This window comes from Pelobates fuscus, chromosome 10 (genome assembly GCF_036172605.1).
Source record: "Pelobates fuscus isolate aPelFus1 chromosome 10, aPelFus1.pri, whole genome shotgun sequence".
Lineage (NCBI taxonomy): Eukaryota > Metazoa > Chordata > Amphibia > Anura > Pelobatidae > Pelobates > Pelobates fuscus.
Window position 1 is genome coordinate 8,579,396 of NC_086326.1, and position 18,184 is coordinate 8,597,579.

Sequence of the window (18,184 nt, forward strand, 5' to 3'; positions counted from 1 at the left end):
ATAAACCTATAGATACATACTATAAATACCTATAGATAAACCTATAGACACTATAAATACCTATAGATAAACCTATAGACACATACTATAAATACCTATAGATAAACCTATAGACACATACTATACATACCTATAGATAAACCTATAGACACATACTATAAATACCTATAGATAAACCTATAGATACATACTATAAATACCTATAGATAAACCTATAGACACTTACTATAAATACCTATAGATAAACCTATAGACACATACTATAAATACCTATAGATAAACCTATAGATACATACTATAAATACCTATAGATAAACCTATAGACACTTACTATAAATACCTATAGATAAACCTATAGACACATACTATAAATACCTATAGATAAAACTATAGACACTATAAATACCTATAGATAAACCTATAGACACTTACTATAAATACCTATAGATAAACCTATAGACACTTACTATAAATACCTATAGATAAACCTATAGACACTATAAATACCGTATAGATAAACCTATAGACATATACTATAAATACCTATAGATAAACCTATAGACACTATAAATACCTATAGATAAACCTATAGACGTATACTATAAATACCTATAGATAAACCTATAGACACTATAAATACCTATAGATAAACCTATAGACACTTACTATAAATACCTATAGATAAACCTATAGACACTTACTATAAATACCTATAGATAAACCTATAGACACTATAAATACCTATAGATAAACCTATAGACACATACTATAAATACCTATAGATAAACATATAGACACATACTATAAATACCTATAGATAAACCTATAGACACTATAAACACCTATAGATAAACCTATAGACACTTACTATAACTACCTATAGATAAACCTATAGACACTTACTATAAATACCTATAGATAAACCTATAGACACATACTATAAATACCTATAGATAAACCTATAGACACATACTATAAATACCTATAGATAAACCTATAGATACATACTATAAACACCTATAGATAAACCTATAGGCACTTACTATAAATACCTATAGATAAACCTATAGACACATACTATAAATACCTATAGATAAACCTATAGATACATACTATAAATACCTATAGATAAACCTATAGACACTTACTATAAATACCTATAGATAAACCTATAGACACATACTATAAATACCTATAGATAAAACTATAGACACTATAAATACCTATAGATAAACCTATAGACACTTACTATAAATACCTATAGATAACCCTATAGACACTTACTATAAATACCTATAGATAAACCTATAGACACTATAAATACCGTATAGATAAACCTATAGACATATACTATAAATACCTATAGATAAACCTATAGACACTATAAATACCTATAGATAAACCTATAGACATATACTATAAATACCTATAGATAAACCTATAGACACATACTATAAATACCTATAGATAAACCTATAGACACTTACTATAAATACCTATAGATAAACCTATAGACACTTACTATAAATACCTATAGATAAACCTATAGACACTATAAATACCTATAGATAAACCTATAGACACATACTATAAATACCTATAGATAAACATATAGACACATACTATAAATACCTATAGATAAACCTATAGACACTATAAATACCTATAGATAAACCTATAGACACTTACTATCAATACCTATAGATAAACCTATAGACACATACTATAAATACCTATAGATAAACCTATAGACACTTACTATAAATACCTATAGATAAACCTATAGACACTTACTATAAATACCTATAGATAAACCTATAGACATATACTATAAATACCTATAGATAAACCTATAGACATATACTATAAATACATATAGATAAACCTATAGACACTATAAATACCTATAGATAAACCTATAGACACATACTATAAATACCTATAGATAAACCTAAATAGACACATACTATAAATACCTATAGATAAACCTATAGATACATGCTATAAATACCTATAGATAAACCTATAGACACTATAAATACCTATAGATAAACCTATAGACACATACTATAAATACCTATAGATAAACCTATAGACACATACTATAAATACCTATAGATAAACCTATAGACACATACTATAAATACCTATAGATAAACCTATAGATACATACTATAAATACCTATAGATAAACCTATAGACACTTACTATAAATACCTATAGATAAACCTATAGACACATACTATAAATACCTATAGATAAACCTATAGATACATACTATAAATACCTATAGATAAACCTATAGACACTTACTATAAATACCTATAGATAAACCTATAGACACATACTATAAATACCTATAGATAAAACTATAGACACTATAAATACCTATAGATAAACCTATAGACACTTACTATAAATACCTATAGATAAACCTATAGACACTTACTATAAATACCTATAGATAAACCTATAGACACTATAAATACCGTATAGATAAACCTATAGACATATACTATAAATACCTATAGATAAACCTATAGACACTATAAATACCTATAGATAAACCTATAGACATATACTATAAATACCTATAGATAAACCTATAGACACATACTATAAATACCTATAGATAAACCTATAGACACTTACTATAAATACCTATAGATAAACCTATAGACACATACTATAAATGCCTATAGATAAAACTATAGACACTATAAATACCTATAGATAAACCTATAGACACTTACTATAAATACCTATAGATAAACCTATAGACACTTACTATAAATACCTATAGATAAACCTATAGACACTTACGATAAATACCTATAGATGAACCTATAGACACTATAAATACCTATAGATAAACCTATAGACACATACTATAAATACCTATAGATAAACATATAGACACATACTATAAATACCTATAGATAAACCTATAGACACTATAAATACCTATAGATAAACCTATAGACACTTACTATAAATACCTATAGATAAACCTATAGACACTTACTATAAATACCTATAGATAAACCTATAGACACATACTATAAATACCTATAGATAAAACTATAGACACTATAAATACCTATAGATAAACCTATAGACACTTACTATAAATACCTATAGATAAACCTATAGACACTTACTATAAATACCTATAGATAAACCTATAGACACTATAAATACCGTATAGATAAACCTATAGACATATACTATAAATACCTATAGATAAACCTAAAGACACTATAAATACCTATAGATAAACCTATAGACATATACTATAAATACCTATAGATAAACCTATAGACACATACTATAAATACCTATAGATAAACCTATAGACACTTACTATAAATACCTATAGATAAATCTATAGACACTTACTATAAATACCTATAGATAAACCTATAGACACTATAAATACCTATAGATAAACATATAGACACATACTATAAATACCTATAGATAAACATATAGACACATACTATAAATACCTATAGATAAACCTATAGACACTATAAATACCTATAGATAAACCTATAGACACTTACTATAAATACCTATAGATAAACCTATAGACACTTACTATAAATACCTATAGATAAACCTATAGATACATACTATAAATACCTATAGATAAACCTATAGACACTTACTATAAATACCTATAGATAAACCTATAGACACATACTATAAATACCTATAGATAAACCTATAGATACATACTATAAATACCTATAGATAAACCTATAGACACTTACTATAAATACCTATAGATAAACCTATAGACACATACTATAAATACCTATAGATAAACCTATAGACACTTACTATAAATACCTATAGATAAACCTATAGACACTTACTATAAATACCTATAGATAAACCTATAGACACTATAAATACCGTATAGATAAACCTATAGACATATACTATAAATACCTATAGATAAACCTATAGACACATACTATAAATACCTATAGATAAACCTATAGACACTATAAATACTTATAGACACTTACTATAAACACCTATAGACACATATTATACATACCTATAGATAAACATGTAGATACATACTATAAATACCGTATAGATACACTTAATTGGGAAACAAAAACCTCCCTTGGTGCTGTTATCCAATCACAGAGCAGACAATAGGCCTTCCTTTGTACAGAATGTGACAGCCGGCATTGAATGGCTGAGCTCAGGAACTCTGTTAGAGCAGAGTAAGTTTGTCAAAAATAGCTCCACATATCCCATGATTAGTTACATATTTTAAATGTTGTGTATGTGGGGCGCCAACCCACCTGCCCCTAAGGACCAAATCCCATTGATTTATCACCCAAATACTTATTAACAATAAAAATGTCTGCTAATTGTCAGTAATGCCGAGAAGCAATCAGAAACTGTGCTTTTGTGAGTTCTGCTGATTATCTCCCAGCATTCCATGGGGTAATCATGGACTCTTTAAACTAGAATGACTGAATCCCAAGCAGGAGCTGGCATGGCCACCAGTGTCAGGGATCAATGCTTTTATTAAAGGTCTGAATATTCAGTAACATGCTCCCTCTTTCCTGCAGTTCCTGGGTAAAGAACATTTTAAAAAGCCTGTGGTAAGTCTTCATATAACGTGAGCTCAGAGTGCACTGCGCATGGTGTGGGAGCTAGTGATAGATACAATGGTTTATTAGAACACTTCCTGGCCAACGTTCTGCCCACAGCTGGGAACAGCTGCTGGGATAGTCACCAAGGTATTAGACCTACAGAATTCTGGAAGATATCTCCAGGCCATCTACCCTTTTATCCTGAAATGTTAAATTATTTTCTAATTCACGATAAATTCTCACTTTGTGCCTTTTTTCTGCGTTCAGTTTTCTATCTCTGATCTGGAAGAGGTTGAGAGACATGGGATTGTGTATTAAGATGACAGCTGTGAGTTTGGGGCGATGTGTGCGATTGCTGCCCACCGTTTGGGTAATCAAAGCTTTATATGATGTGTGGGTGTGGAGAGAGATAATGGTAACGGTATCGTGTCTGACAGACAGTACGGAAGGGATAACATCACAATGATGTCACTCGTTAAATAATCTGGGTTCCTGAGAGGGGGGGGGGGCGAGATGTAATATTTACAGTGTGTATAGAGAATGAAGGCTGTGATTGTAACGTAGTTAAAGGGGTGGCTGGGCTATGAATCATATCATTTTATTTATGGTTAGCTACCTTTAATACAACACAGGGCTGTCCAATACTGGCCCTCCAGCTGTTTGTGGGACAACAATTCCCAGTGGGCAGAGGATTGTTAGAATTGTAGTCTCACAGATGTAGGGCCAGGGCTGGATAGGACTGGTGTGAATGATGCCTGTACCTTAACCTGTTCTCTTTGCCTTCAGCCACCGAAACCAGACGACCTGTGTGTGGTGTGTTTTACCAGTGGAACTACAGGTACAAACCCTCTTAGAATAAATATTCTGTCAGTACATACTGCCAGCACCGTACTGGATATACAGAGTTAGAGACAACGTTACAGGTGGGGTCACAGGTAGGGTTAAATGGGAGTAGTTAGAGGGGGGGCGTTTCAGGAAGGGCTACATGCATGGTAAGAGGTGGGGTTACAGGGAGCGTTAAAGGCGGGGTTACAAGTAGAGTAATGGGCAGGGTCTCAAGCAGGATAAGAGGCGGGGTTACAAGTAGAGTAATGGGCAGGGTCTCAAGCAGGATAAGAGGCGGAGTTTCAAACAGAGTTAGAGGCAGGGTTACAAGTAGAGTAATGGGCAGGGTCTCAAGCAGGATAAGAGGCGGGGTTACAAGTAGAGTAATGGGCAGGGTCTCAAGCCGGATAAGAGGCGGGGTTGCAAGTAGAGTAATGGGTGGGTACAAGCAGGATAAGAGGTGGGGTTTCAAATAGAGTTAGAGGCGGGGTTACAAGTGACGTTAGGGGCGGCGTTTCAAATAGAGTTAGAGGCGTAGTTACAAATAGAGTTAGAGGCGGGGTTACAAGTAGAGTTAGAGGCTGGTACAAGCAGGATAAGAGGCGGGGTTATAAGAGGAGTTAGAGGCGGGGTTACAAGTAGAGTAATGGGCACGGTCTCAAGCAGGATAAGAGGCGGGGTTTCAAATAGAGTTAGAGGCGGGGTTACAAGTAGAGTAATGGGCAGGGTCTCAAGCAGGATAAGAGGCGGGGTTACAAGTAGAGTAATGGGTAGGGTCTCAAGCAGGATAAGAGGCGGGGTTACAAGTAGAGTAATGGGCAGGGTCTCAAGCAGGATAAGAGGCGGGGTTACAAGTAGAGTAATGGGCTGGTACAAGCAGGATAAGAGGCGGGGTTATAAGAGGAGTTAGAGGCGGGGTTACAAGTAGAGTAATGGGCGGGTACAAGCAGGATAAGAGGCGGGGTTATAAGAGGAGTTAGTGGCGGGGTTACAAGTAATGGGCAGGGTCTCAAGCAGGATAAGAGGCGGGATTACAAATAGAGTAATGGGCAGGGTCTCAAGCAGGATAAGAGGCGGGGTTACAAGTAGAGTAATGGGTAGGGTCTCAAGCAGGATAAGAGGCGGGGTTACAAGTAGAGTAATGGGAAGGGTCTCAAGCAGGATAAGAGGCGGGGTTACAAGTAGAGTAATGGGCTGGTACAAGCAGGATAAGAGGCGGGGATATAAGAGGAGTTAGAGGCGGGGTTACAAGTAGAGTAATGGGCGGGTACAAGCAGGATAAGAGGCGGGGTTATAAGAGGAGTTAGTGGCGGGGTTACAAGTAATGGGCAGGGTCTCAAGCAGGATAAGAGGCGGGGTTACAAATAGAGTAATGGGCAGGGTCTCAAGCAGGATAAGAGGCGGGGTTATTAGAGGAGTTAGAGGCGGGGTTACAAGTAATGGGCAGGGTCTCAAGCAGGATTAGAGGCGGGGTTACAAATAGAGTAATGGGCAGGGTCTCAAGCAGGATAAGAGGCAGGGTTATAAGAGGAGTTAGAGGCGGGGTTACAAATAGAGTCATGGGCAGGGTCTCAAGCAGGATAAGAGGCAGGGTTACAAATAGAGTAATGGGCGGAAACAAGCAGGATAAATGATGGGGATACAAGTAGAGAAAGAGGCGGGATTACTAGTAGAGTATAGGGTGGGGTTACAAGCAGGATAAGAGGCCGGGTTACAAGTAGCGTTAGAGGCGGGGTTACAGTCCCTCCTCTCCTTTGATAGGATCCGCCCAGGCCAGACTCACAGTGATTAGGGTGTACAACCTACCCGGCCTCGCTGCCAGTCAGAGCAAAGTGCAGGGTCTATCCGGGCAATGGGGACAGCCCATCAAAGCATCAAAGGTTAAATAAACTGCTAGCCCTTCCTATGGCATGGAGGAGACCATACTCTAAAATATCTCAGAAGAGACCCACTCACACCCGAACCTTCATGTGCCCCTCTTTGTTCGTTTGAAATGTTGGGAGATGCTGATGGTTTGTGTTCACTCATATTATGAATGTTTCCTCATATCCCTGTACTAGGTGACCCTAAAGGAGCCATGCTGACCCATGAAAATGTGGTAGCAGACACAGCCAGCTTGCTAAAAAACACAGAGGTAAGAGTCCAGTCTTATCCACACTCTGCACAATCCTCAGCGGAGGTGAAGAGTGATGGGAGTCTCAGTCCAGCTATAGTTTAATATAAATATAATAAAATTAAAGGACTGTGCTAGCAATATGATTGCAAAAAATAACTAACACGTACAATAAATACTTATTACTTAAGTTTTGAATTGCTTGAATTGCATTTATTTTAATAATACATTAATTTTGCATTATAAATATTCACAAAGCTCTAACAGCAGATTATTATATCCACACTTTAGTTTATTTAGCACTAGCACTATTTTCTCTGATGTTGGAATTGGTGTAGGACCCTCTGATATTGGGGAACTTTGATGTAGTAAGTGTAGGACCCACCGATATTGGGGTACTGTGAATTAATTAGTATAGGACCCACAGATATTGGGGTACTGTGATGTAATTAGTGTAGGACCCACTGATATTGGGGTACTGTGATGTAACTAGTGTAGGACCCACCGATATTAAGGTACTGTTGATGTAGATTAATTTAGAAATAAACAAATATGTTTAAATGTCTATCTGTTCCTGTCCAAATCTGAGATGATTAAATTGCGTATACGCAGAAGTAAGCTCACACTGACACATGGAGTTCAGGTTAAAAGCACTTCAGAAAATTTAATGCAATCTGACTGGAAAACAGTTATGCAGATCTTTTTAAAGGCAAAATGACATCATCATTGAATATCAGATAATAACAAATAAACATCATTAATTGGATTAAATGTTATGTGACTATATCAGTGTCCACCCATCAATATTATTAATTGGATCAAAAACTAAGTGGTTAGCTTTGTGTCCACCCACCAAGAGGTGGTATTATTTTGGACACGGGTGGGGACAAGGGGGTCTTGAGCGTCATTTTACACGGTCGGTGATGTCAGATCTCGTGGTCAGGTGCAAGGTCTCTTATGAATAGAACATTTCATTACTACAGTGTTCTCATGGCCTTCAATTTATACTATGTTGCGAGTTAGGGGAAATTCAGCAGTTCCTGGGTTAGTCATATCTTTATGGAAAAATACAGTCTTTGTCTATTGTGTTAGATGTGCTGAGCAATTCTGTCATGTAATGTAGTTTTCATATGGAGAAGTCAGGTTATGAGGACAAAATGGAGGATTTAAGAAGTCAGGTTAGGAGGACAAAATGGAGGATTTGTCACAGCATCAGGTTAAAATGGAGTTAGTGCAATAATTCAATACAAGTACAATAAAGATTTTTTAATAATTCTACATCACTGTGATGTAATTAGTGTAGGACCCACCGATATTGGGGTACTGTGTTGTAATTAGTGTAGGACCCACCGATATTGGGGTACTGTGATGTAACTAGTGTAGGACCCACCAATATTGGAGTACTGTGATGTAATTAGTGTAGGACCCACCGATATTAAGGTACTGTGATGTAATTAGTGTAGGACCCACCGATATTGGGGTACTGTGTTGTAATTAGTGTAGGACCCACCGATATTAAGGTACTGTGATGTAATTAGTGTAGGACCCACCGATATTGGGGTACTGTGTTGTAATTAGTGTAGGACCCACTGATATTGGGTTACTGTGATGTAATTAGTGTAGGACCCACCGATATTGGGGTACTGTGATGTAACTAGTGTAGGACCCACCAATATTGGAGTACTGTGTTGTAATTAGTGTAGGACCCACCGATATTAAGGTACTGTGTTGTAATTAGTGTAGGACCCACTGATATTGGGGTACTGTGATGTAACTAGTGTAGGACCCACCAATATTGGAGTACTGTGATGTAATTAGTGTAGGACCCACCGATATTAAGGTACTGTGATGTAATTAGTGTAGGACCCACCGATATTGGGTTACTGTGATGTAATTAGTGTAGGACCCACCGATATTGGGGTACTGTGATGTAATTAGTGTAGGACCCACCAATATTGGAGTACTGTGATGTAATTAGTGTAGGACCCACCGATATTGGGGTACTGTGATGTAACTAGTGTAGGACCCACCAATATTGGAGTACTGTGTTGTAATTAGTGTAGGACCCACTGATATTGGGGTACTGTGATGTAACTAGTGTAGGACCCACCAATATTGGAGTACTGTGATGTAATTAGTGTAGGACCCACCGATATTGGGGTACTGTGATGTAATTAGTGTAGGACCCACCGATATTGGGGTACTGTGATGTAATTAGTGTAGGACCCACCGATATTGGGGTACTGTGATGTAATTAGTGTAGGACCCACCGATATTGGGGTACTGTGATGTAATTAGTGTAGGACCCACCGATATTGGGGTACTGTGATGTAACTAGTGTAGGACCCACCGATATTGGGGTACTGTGATGTAACTAGTGTAGGACCCACCGATATTGGGGTACTGTGAAGTAGTGGTGGGCTTCAAACATTGTGGCCATATGATGAAATTGAATGCAGATATTTGAGAGGTGATTTTAAGTAGCCTTATAAAGTTGTAAACTGTGTTTTTATGTGTGTGCTGTAACTTAATCTGTGTTCTGTATGAATTTGGTCACTACGGCAGCACCATTCCTCCAGAATGCATGTGCCCCCAATTCCCTTTACTGGGTAAAGGATATACTGCACTGTCATGATAAAGGGTGTGATCCATTTCATATATTAATATAATGTATATTTATTTACTTTATATTAATACAATGGTACAATAATGGTATTATTATATAATATATTGATACAGTAAAAGTGTGTGTGTGTGTATATATGTATATTGATACAGTGTATATTTATATATTATATTGCATGAAATTTATATAGTGTATATTAATAAGGTAGATATTTATATAATATAGTGATATAATGTATACTAATAACGTGGGTATTTATATACTATGTACTAATAGAATGTATAGTTATATAAGTATATTAATTAAATGTATAATATATTGATCGAATACATATTGATATAATTTATACAGATACGGTGGATATTAATATATATGTTTATTGATATAATGTATATAGATATGGTGGATATTCATACATATTTTATTGATATAATGTATATAGATACGATGGATATTAACATATATTTTTATTGATATAATGTATATAGATACGGTGGATATTAATATATGTGTTTATTGATATAATGTATATCGATACGATGGATATTAATATATATTTTATTGATATAATGTATATTTTATTGATATAATGTATATTGATATGGTGGATATTAATATATATTTTATTGATATAATGTATATCGATACGATGGATATTAATATATTTTTTTTGATATAATGTATATTGATACGGTTGATATTGATGAATTACTGATTGGAGACCGTTTATTTCTGTACAGAGCACATTTGCTCCCGTGGCGTCTGATATAACCATTTCTTACCTACCGATGGCGCACATGTTTGAGAGAGTGGTGCAGGTAAAACGTTTTACTGTTACATTCAGCAGGAAGACAGACATATGTAGCTGTGTGTCTGTCAGTTACTTGCTGTTAAATATCCTCATTGTGCAACTGTCAATCACTGTGAAAAGTAGAGCTTCATGTATATCTAGTTCCCGGGTTGTTCTAGAGCTGTATGTATATCTAGTTTCTTGGGTTGTTCTAGAGCTTTATGTATATCTAGTTCCCGGGGTTGTTCTAGATCTTTATGTATATCTAGTTCCCGGGTTGTTCTAGAGCTTTATGTATATCTAGTTCCTGGGTTGTTCTAGAGCTTTATGTATATCTAGTTTCTTGGGTTGTTCTAGAGCTTTATGTATATGTCGTTCCCAGGGTTGTTCTAGAGCTTTATGTATATGTCGTTCCCAGGGTTGTTCTAGAGCTTTATGTATATCTAGTTCCCGGGGTTGTTCTAGAACTTTATGTATATCTAGTTCCCGGGATGTTCTAGAGCTTTATGTATATCTAGTTCCCGGGTTGTTCTAGAGCTTTATGTATATCTAGTTTCTTGGGTTGTTCTAGAGCTTTATGTATATCTAGTTCCCGGGGTTGTTCTAGAACTTTATGTATATGTCGTTCCCAGGGTTGTTCTAGAGCTTTATGTATATGTCGTTCCCAGGGTTGTTCTAGAGATTTATGTATATCTAGTTTCTTGGGTTGTTCTAGAGCTTTATGTATATCTAGTTCCCGGGGTTGTTCTAGAACTTTATGTATATGTCGTTCCCAGGGTTGTTCTAGAGCTTTATGTATATGTCGTTCCCGGGGTTGTTCTAGAACTTTATGTATATCTAGTTCCCGGGATGTTCTAGAGCTTTATGTATATCTAGTTCCCGAGTTGTTCTAGAGCTTTATGTATATCTAGTTTCTTGGGTTGTTCTAGAGCTTTATGTATATCTAGTTCCCGGGGTTGTTCTAGAACTTTATGTATATCTAGTTCCCGGGGTTGTTCTAGAGCTTTATGTATATCTAGTTCCCGGGTTTTTCTAGAGCTTTATGTATATCTAGTTCCTGGGGTTGTTCTAGAGCTTTATGTATATCTAGTTCCCGGGTTTTTCTAGAGCTTTATGTATATCTAGTTCCCGGGGTTGTTCTAGAGCTTTATGTATATCTAGTTCCCTGGGTTGTTCTACATCTTTCTATATATCTGGTTCCCACCTACACCATGTCCACAGTGCCATAAAGCTTTCAAGTAGACTCCCTAGTGGCCCATTAGCATACCATGGGCTTTCACACCTGATGGCAGCTCTGCAGCTTTGTTCCATTTGAGTTGAATAGTTTTTGAATCGTTTTTAGAAATGCCTAGATTTTGTCTTACAGAGTGGAAGAATTCCATGTAACTCATTACCTTGCTAGGCATGAGAGTCCACTCCCACAATACATAGCAGAGGGCGGGTAATTAATACCTATAGCACAGACTACATATGGAGATACAGGTAGATGGACCAGGACCCATGGGTGGCACTAACCAAACCCAGCATAGTACCGGACAGAGATCATTATAGGACCCCATGGTGCCTACTCAAAGTGCTAGTAGTGGGTAAAAAGGAATTAATACTGTATAATACTGCCTCGTTTTCCTGGCACTGTACTGATAAAGTGTTGTCTTTCCAGGCCGTCATCTTCTGCTCTGGAGCCAAGGTGGGATTTTTTCAAGGTGATGTGCGGTTACTGACAGAGGACATGAAAACTCTGAGGCCAACTGTGTTTCCAACTGTTCCAAGGCTGCTCAACAGGATTTACGACAAGGTTTGTGCATGCCAGATTAGGGATCTTAACCTCTTATTATTTATTGACATTGGTACAATTTGTCTCTAAGATGTTTCCCCAAACAAGGTTAACCATGTTTTTTAAAACTAAAAGGAGCAGACTAGTAAGATGAAACATATCTCATTTCTCAGATACAAAGTGGAGCACAGACACCTTTCAAGAAACACCTCTTGGAATTTGCCGCAGCGAGGAAGTTTTCAGAAGTAAAAAATGGTATTATCAGGAACGACAGCATCTGGGACAAATTTATATTTAAGAAAGTCCAGGTGAGGCATTAACTGTTTTACATTAAACCAATTGAAATAAAAGATTTAAATGAAGTTGCTTGTTCACATGTTTATACCATCTGCTTCCCTCCGCACTGGATCTGAGCTTTCTGATTGGCTGCCTGTGCTCAAAGGCGACCAAACTTGCATCCATTGTAACTTGAAGAGAGACTGGAGGTGGCCAAAAGGCAGTTCTCCAACTGCTTTGGGACTATAGATCCCACCAAAGTCTGCATGTGGGTGAGAATATACTTTTTGTCTAGCTCTGGATTAAAAGGATCTGATTAGTCAATGTACCAATCGAACCGGACATCTAACAATCTGCCTAAATCCATATTATGGTATGTGCACGCCAGGGGATACTTTAGAAGGTAATTAAATGAAAGGGTTCATTTTATTTAAAAGTAAAATGGTTGTTACAGGGCTGCTTGGTGAGTGCTAGAGTTTAGAGGGAGTATATATTCTTTCAGAATTCCACAGGTTTCAGATTTTCTACACAGTATTTCTATTTCTATACACCCAATATCAAGAAGTATAACCAATAAATCACTAATATCTAACCGATCCAGAATTATCTGCCTATTCCTTGGTCTAACCGATCCAGAATTATCTGCCTATTCCTTGGTCTAACCGATCCAGAATTATCTGCCTATTCCTTGGTCTAACCGATCCAGAATTATCTGTCTATTCCTTGGTCTAACCGCTCCAGAATTATCTGCCTATTCCTTGGTCTAACCGATCCAGAATTATCTGCCTATTCCTTGGTCTAACCGATCCAGAATTATCTGCCTATTCCTTGGTCTAACCGCTCCAGAATTATCTGCCTATTCCTTGGTCTAACCGCTCCAGAATTATCTGCCTATTCCTTGGTCTAACCGCTCCAGAATTATCTGCCTATTCCTTGGTCTAACCGATCCAGTATTATCTGCCTATTCCTTGGTCTAACCGATCCAGTATTATCTGCCTATTCCTTGGTCTAACCGCTCCAGAATTATCTGCCTATTCCTTGGTCTAACCGCTCCAGAATTATCTGCCTATTCCTTGGTCTAACCGATCCAGTATTATCTGCCTATTCCTTGGTCTAACCGATCCAGTATTATCTGCCTATTCCTTGGTCTAACCGCTCCAGAATTATCTGCCTATTCCTTGGTCTAACCGATCCAGAATTATCTGTCTATTCCTTGGTCTAACCGATCCAGAATTATCTGCCTATTCCTTGGTCTAACCGCTCCAGAATTATCTGCCTATTCCTTGGTCTAACCGCTCCAGAATTATCTGACTATTCCTTGGTCTAACCGATCCAGAATTATCTGCCTATTCCTTGGTCTAACCGATCCAGAATTATCTGCCTATTCCTTGGTCTAACCGCTCCAGAATTATCTGCCTATTCCTTGGTCTAACCGATCCAGAATTATCTGCCTATTCCTTGGTCTAACCGATCCAGAATTATCTGCCTATTCCTTGGTCTAACCGATCCAGAATTATCTGCCTCTTCCTATGGTCTAACCGATCCAGAATTATCTGCCTCTTCCTATGGTCTAACCGCTCCAGTATTATCTGCCTCTTCCTATGGTCTAACCCATGTAATCAAAATTTCTAATCCCTGGTCTGAAATCTCACTTCTTCCACCATCAAATTCTGGTACATAAAGGAGCATAACTCATTCACATGTATTCTACCGTAGGATACAATGGGCGGCCGTGTCCGGATAATGGTGACTGCTGCAGCTCCCATTTCAGAAAATGTTCTGTCTTTCCTCAGAGCCGCGTTGGGCTGTCAAGTAAGTGATCTCTAAAGATCTGGGTAACTCCCATACACCTTATTTTATCTGTTATAAATGTGGCATTATTCTATAAAACAATGAATAAAATACAAGTTACAATGAAATCTTCTGTGAGACAGGAAACCTTTCTCCTGCAACACATGTTGAAACTTGAAAATTATTACTGGAAAGTCAAGCATAAAGAACTTAATTTAACTTACATTCACGGGTTAATGATTGTTGGGGTTACTGTAATACATTATTTTCATGATATTTAATTCTTTTTCAATATAATATTTTAAAGAATGTATTATTTATTATTGTAGTCATGTTATGCCCTTGTAAACCTATTGTTACATTTCATAAAAATCGGAATAACTTTTTATATTAAAAATTTTTTACTATAAAGGGATCAAACAATCACTAATATTTACCATGAAAACAAACATTTAAAAACATGTGGGAGGAAATGATTTCTCTCCAATGGAAATCCAGGATACTTGTTCATTTTATTTCAGAAGTAGAGGTGGTAATTGTAAAAAAAAAAAAGGGATATATTATCTGCGAGAAACTGCAAAATGTAACGTCAACCCATTCTAATCAATACAGATATTTGAAGCTTATGGTCAGACTGAGTGTGGGGCGGGATGTACGTTTTCTACGCCAGGAGACTGGACAGCCGGTAGGTGAACGGAGATTGGAGAACTCACTGTTGGGGAAATTATAGGATTATATACTAAAGTGTGAATTGTAGAACACTGAGAGTGAATACACAGTATATATCACATTTTAGGACACAGCCGCTAAACTGAAAACAGGCGATTGGGAGATTTGTCTCCAATTTGATTACTTTGCCTAAAATCCGAAATTCAAATTCCCAGAAATTCAGACTTTACGAAGCAATTGTGAGTTCCAAAAACATTCCCAAGCCATGTCTCTAACTCCCGATTGCAGGTCATGTTGGTGCTCCGCTGCCGTGTAATCTGGTGAAATTAGTCGATGTCGTCGATATGAACTACTTTGCATCCAATGGAGAAGGAGAGGTAGGTTGGATCCCGTGGTTCGATGGATGTAACGTATCACTGTTTGTAACATGTATCACTTTAATATGTTCACCAACTGTTACCCTCAGGTCTGCATCAAAGGGCCTAATGTTTTTAAAGGTTATCTGAAGGATCCAGAGAAGACGGCAGAAGCTCTAGATGACGATAAATGGCTTCATACTGGAGATATCGGAAAATGGCTGCCGGTACGTCCACGTTCAATGTCAATAATTCACACGTGTGGTTACATGTTTGCAGGGTTATTGCCAAGCTTTCTACCAAAACAACTAAACTGAACACATAGCTGACTTCTAGAATGTATCCAGATCAGCTATTTTGGCCATTAATGTGAAAATTATTTTGAATTGACAATTTAGTTAATAACCTTTCCTGATTAAAGTGTCAGCGTGACCCTAAACAGAACTTGCTTGATAAAAACTTAACAAAAGGCAGAGCTACCTCTGTCAATGTGTCTGGTTCCCCTGGGCATCAGTAGCGACAGCTGGAAGAGTAAGGCATTATCTTGCTCATCATCAGACGATATCAATGGAGGATCTCGCGGTCTTGCAGGTTCCTCCATTAACATCAGTGTTGCAGTCTCGTGCGTGCCCATGAGTAGAGCACTGACTTGGGTTTCTGGCGGATAAAATGCCACAAGCTAAAGAAAGATGATGGTGGTGACCCCAGGGGCCATCAGGTAAGTATATCTACATCTGAGCCACCGCACACCAAATGGCGATATCACCATTGGCAAAATAAGAAAAATGTCACAAGTGTTTCCATCTGTGTGTGCACTGGGCTGGGGGTGAAAGGGTTAATGAATACGTATAGTGCATAGAAATTAAAATATTCACCTGAATTGTTGCGTGTCGGAGGGAATCATTTATATGAATTTCTTGAACGCCGATCGGTTCGTGTTAGACATTGCGCTTTTCGCTCAGTACAGCATTTTTGTACAATAGTTTTTTGTTAAAGTATTAATTATTTTCGTTAATGTATTAGCCTCTTTATAAATACTTCAAACTCAGAGGCAAAGAAAATAACATTTAGACTTTATCTAATAAACTGGTAAAAAAAAAAATATGGGCTAACAAGGGAAGTCGTCCTTGATACAAACACTTATTTTCCCACTTTGAACCCAGAACGTTGCGCAATAAAATATTCTTCTATTTGGGTTTGAATGCACTTTAATTCGGAGTTCAGTGAATATCCCTGTGAGAGGGTTAAAAAGCAGACTGAGATTAGAGCCATCACCTCTGTACAAACTGGGAATTATCCACAGACAGGTATTAATAAGATGAAACCACAAGCTTGTGTGTCTTTCATTAAAAAGCAATACTCCCAGGGCCAGATTAAGGGCTCTCCGAGGGACTGGGGCCAATTTAGGGCAGTAAGTAGCTTCAGGTATTGCACCTGCTGAGAGAGAAACCACACATTACTAGCCAGAGAATAAGCCAAGTTATGTGGGCTTGTAACGTGACACATGGACTTGTAACATGACAAGACTAACTAATGAGTGTATCTAGCATTAACACAGACCCAGGGGATCTCCAGCCGCTGTGCACTGCCACTCCCATTATGCACTTGATGAGGATAACGGGATGTTGACTCCATTATTCTGCAGCCTCTGGATGGACAATGGGTTTACAAGATCCATCATGTTTTACTAGACATGTCACTCTCCATCTGTATGGCTGCTGTATGTAGCATCAATATGCTGCAAGAGGGAAATCAATGCATTCATTAAGAAATTTGGCTCGAATCTTAGTCAACCGATTTCTCTCCTGCAGTATAGGATATCTACAAATGGAAGGTCAGCGCTTTCATGTACTGCCCTAACAAAAAATGACGGGTTTCCAGACAGAAATGAGAAACCTTGGGATGGGAAGGCTTGCGACGTGACATGGCAGCTAAATAGCACTCCAGGGATTTTCAAACCCTCTTAAGGAAATGTTTTTCTTTTCTCTTACAGAATGGAACCCTGAAAATAATTGACAGGAAAAAGAATATTTTTAAGCTGGCACAGGGAGAATACATTGCTCCGGAGAAGATTGAGAACGTGTACGTGAGGAGCGCGCCCGTGGCCCAGGTCTTTGTACACGGAGACAGTTTAAAGGTAGGGGCCCTTTTTTGCCCAATTAATAAAGTCAGCATAGCCAGCACTTTGCCTGTACCCACCACCAGCTGCCCATCAAATCTGGCGAAAAAACATTAAAGTGCTTATTTTATGATGAACGTGACTTGGGAGCTTATCCACTAAACAGTGAATTAAAAAGTAAAATAAAAAAAATGACCAAATTGGAATAATTCGCCATCTCCGC

At 37.3% G+C, this 18,184-nt stretch overlaps 1 protein-coding gene across 1 annotated transcript in view; it reads left to right on the forward strand.

The window, feature by feature from the left end:
• Nucleotides 1–18,184, forward strand: part of ACSL5 (acyl-CoA synthetase long chain family member 5) — a 41,485-nt gene that overhangs the window by 20,899 nt on the left and 2,402 nt on the right. Inside the window, exons 8-18 of the mRNA XM_063434751.1 lie at nucleotides 4,599–4,631; nucleotides 5,409–5,460; nucleotides 7,508–7,581; nucleotides 10,927–11,004; nucleotides 12,637–12,771; nucleotides 12,924–13,058; nucleotides 14,743–14,838; nucleotides 15,430–15,502; nucleotides 15,775–15,863; nucleotides 15,953–16,069; nucleotides 17,836–17,979. Coding sequence (XP_063290821.1) covers nucleotides 4,599–4,631; nucleotides 5,409–5,460; nucleotides 7,508–7,581; nucleotides 10,927–11,004; nucleotides 12,637–12,771; nucleotides 12,924–13,058; nucleotides 14,743–14,838; nucleotides 15,430–15,502; nucleotides 15,775–15,863; nucleotides 15,953–16,069; nucleotides 17,836–17,979 — 1,026 coding nt within the window. The remainder of the gene's footprint in view (nucleotides 1–4,598; nucleotides 4,632–5,408; nucleotides 5,461–7,507; nucleotides 7,582–10,926; nucleotides 11,005–12,636; nucleotides 12,772–12,923; nucleotides 13,059–14,742; nucleotides 14,839–15,429; nucleotides 15,503–15,774; nucleotides 15,864–15,952; nucleotides 16,070–17,835; nucleotides 17,980–18,184) is intronic.